General features: G+C 56.1%; 1 protein-coding gene across 1 annotated transcript; it reads right to left on the bottom strand.

Annotated features, from left to right (window-relative positions):
- Positions 1 to 536: 536 nt before the first annotated feature.
- On the bottom strand, positions 537 to 2,721 carry LOC308142367 (dnaJ homolog subfamily C member 30, mitochondrial-like). The gene has a single exon (XM_080512730.1). The coding sequence runs from the start codon at positions 2,708 to 2,710 to the stop codon at positions 1,793 to 1,795; it is 918 nt and encodes a 305-aa protein (XP_080368856.1). The 5' UTR covers positions 2,711 to 2,721; the 3' UTR covers positions 537 to 1,792.
- Between the last annotated feature and the right edge of the window lie 685 nt (positions 2,722 to 3,406).

Below are 3,406 nucleotides of genomic sequence, written 5' to 3'. Positions count from 1 at the left end.
CAGGCCTTCCGTCCTCTGGACTCTCCTCGTCTGTCGCCTCGGGAACCTCCCAGGAACGTCGTGACCAGAGGAACATCATGTGACCTTTACAATTATATATTATAATGTGAATTTCCCCACAGTGATGAATAAAATATCTATCTACCTGCCCCCCGAGGAGCAGGTCTGCTGCAGTCCTGGTCTGCCCACCTGCACAATTATTTCCATTGGAAAAACTGCAGCAAGCCTCAATTCATCATTTCGCCATGTTTGGTCACTTCTGGGCCACATCTGACTCCTCGTGCTCCGGTTTTGGCCCACAGGCTTTATGTTTGACCCCCCCTGCTGTGCTTCACACTGGAGGGGAGTGTATTCCTAACCTGACCTGACTGGTGAGGACGTTTACTGAGAAGTGTGGACGTTCTGAAGTGGAGCTGCTGTTTTAGGGTTTAAATGTGAAAAGTGTTTTAATGAGTCCAGCAGTGTGAATGAACGCTGGCGCTGATGAAATTAAAAGACCCAAAGAACATTTGTTCCACTCAGCAGTGAGGTCATCGTCTTATTTATTTGTCTGGAAGCTCGTTCTCTTTGTCTGGATATATTTCTTTAACAATAAATATAAGCAAAGGCACATTCATTTCATCTCAATCGTCAGAACAACTGTTCAGTTGATGCACAAGTTCTGTATCATTCACTGACATTGCTATGAACACAAACAACAACATTTCCCCTCCACAGCCCGGCTGCCTGAGCAGCAGGTGACTTTATGAAAGTCAAACATATTAACTGGTCCTACATCAACCAGAGGAGCTTCTTTACCTGCAGCTCAGTAAATCACTGGTCAAACAGCAGAAAGTCACTTGTTCAAGTCGAGGCAACACTTTTCTACAGTTGCTGGGTAACTGATAGTGTCCATCAGTGTTTGTCTGTCCTGGTGGGACAGAGGGAGGGTGAGACAGACGGAGGGACAGAGGGAGGGGCAGAGGGAGGGTGAGACACAACATGGTGATGGTCTACTGGGCTCCAGCTTCATAGACCTTAAATTACCAGTTAAACCAGCTTCATCTTATCTTTCAATTCTCACAGAAACTCAGCTGTTTCATCACATTCAGCTTCAGTTCATTTCCAAAAAGTACACACACACACACACACACACACACACACACACACACACACACACACACACACACACACACACACACACACACACACACACACACACACACACACACACACACACACACACACACACACACACACACACACACACACACACACACTCAGTCCCATTCGAACTTCAAAAACGAATCAATTAATTTCCATCATGACTCCTCCAGTTCACAACAACCAGCCTGTGGAGGGAAATCTGGCCCATGATGCAAGTGGAGGTCCAGACCGGGTGTGATCCAGACCGGGTGTGTTCCAGACCGGGTGTGATCCAGACCGGGTGTGTCCCAGACCGGGTGTGTCCCAGACCGGGTGTGAGCCAGACCGGGTGTGTCCCAGACCGGGTGTGATCCAGACCGGGTGTGATCCAGACCGGGTGTGTTCCAGCAGGGAGACCCGGTGTGAACCAGTGATGCTGGTCTCACCATGTGTTCCCTCCAGTCTGATCCATTATTCACTGTATTCCTGGTTCACAGCTCTTCTCCCAAACTGACGTTTTTAAAACGACTCCAGTTATTAAAGCAGGTGAGGATCAGAGTGACCTGGTGTCCCCAGGGGCCCCCTGCAGTGACCTGGCGTCCCCAGGGGCCCCCTGCAGTGAAGGCCGGTGGACGGAGGGGAGGAGGACCAGGCCCCTCAGGGCCCCTCAGGTCCTCTTCACACTCAGCACCAGGCCCAGCGCCAGCAGCAGCATCAGCGCGAGGCCGACCTCCGTCATCCTGCCCGGGCTCTTCTCGTGCAGCCTCTCGTCCCTCTTCCTCTGGAGGTCCTCCCTGCGGACCCGGATGTCCTTCTGTCTCTGCAGCTGTCCGCTGTAGTGGTTCTTGAAGAACGAGTCGAAGTCGTAGACCCGGTCCCTCTGTTCCGGACCCACCGCGGCCCGCAGGCTCTGCGGCCCCCCGGAGCCGGAGGCCCCCTTCCCGGACGGTCTCCGGGAGGAGGCGAGGTCCGACAGGGTCAGCAGGCCCCGGTCGTACTTCTTCCGGAGCCCCTTGTCCCCCAGGACCGTGTAGGCCTCGCTGACCTCCGAGAAGCGGACCGTGGCCTCGTCGCTGCCGGAGTTCCGGTCCGGGTGGTAGACGAAGGACTGCCGGTAGTAGGCCGTCTTGATCTGGGCCTGGGTGGCGGCGGGCCGGACCCCCAGGACGTCGTAGTACCCCGTCCTGGTCTTGTGGAGCGGCTCCGACCCGGCTCCGCTGCCGCTGTACCGCCGGACGCAGCTGAGCTGGGCGGCGGACGGAGAGCTGCCGGAGCCCCGCCAGCCTCCGCGGAGACATATAGTCCTCCAGGCGGTCACCCGGGTCCCGCTGGGGGGACAGTCCCCCCGGGGTCCCGGACAGGGGAGGGACGGAGGCGGTAACCTTGTGTGACCGTCCTGACCGCCTCCCGGAGCCCCGGACAGCCCGACGTTCACCACGGCAACCCGCCCCGAACCGCCCGGAGGAACCGCAGCCTGGGCCGCAGCGTCCCCCGGCGGCCTGCGGCTCTCCGGGAGGGAACGGCGGGACACGGTGAGCGGAAACCGGCTGGCTCCGCTCCTCAAACACTGCCTGACCTCCGCCATGTCCGCTGCCTCTCAGCTTCCGGTGTGACGAGCAGGACTCGAGTTCTCACAGCGCCCCCAGCGGCAGGAGGGGGGAACTGCCTCTCAGCTTCCGGTGTGACGAGCAGGACTCGAGTTCTCACAGCGCCCCCAGCGGCAGGAGGGGGGAACTGCCTCTCAGCTTCCGGTGTGACGAGCAGGACTCGAGTTCTCACAGCGCCCCCAGCGGCGGGAGGGGAACTGCAGGCTGCCGACCAAACAACCTCACTGCAAACCATGGATGGATGGAAAGATGGATGGATGGATGGATGGATGGATGGATGGAAAGATGGATGGATGGAAAGATGGATGGAAAGATGGATGGAAAGATGGATGGATGGACGGATGGATGGAAAGATGGATGGAAAGATGGATGGATGGAAAGATGGATGGATGGATGGAAAGATGGATGGATGGATGGATGGAAAGATGGATGGATGGAAAGATGGATGGATGGATGGATGGATGGATGGATGGACGGATGGATGGATAGATGGATGGATGGAAAGATGGATGGATGGATGATGGATGGATGGATGGATGGATGGATGGAAAGATGGATGGAAAGATGGATGGATGGACGGATGGATGGATGGATGGAAAGATGGATGGATAGATGGATGGAAAGATGGATGGATGGACGGATGGATGGATGGATGGAAAGATGGATGGATGAAA

Source organism: Blennius ocellaris, assembly GCF_963422515.1.
Source record: "Blennius ocellaris genome assembly, chromosome: 17".
Lineage (NCBI taxonomy): Eukaryota > Metazoa > Chordata > Actinopteri > Blenniiformes > Blenniidae > Blennius > Blennius ocellaris.
This window is presented reverse-complemented; position numbering and strand designations above follow the sequence as displayed.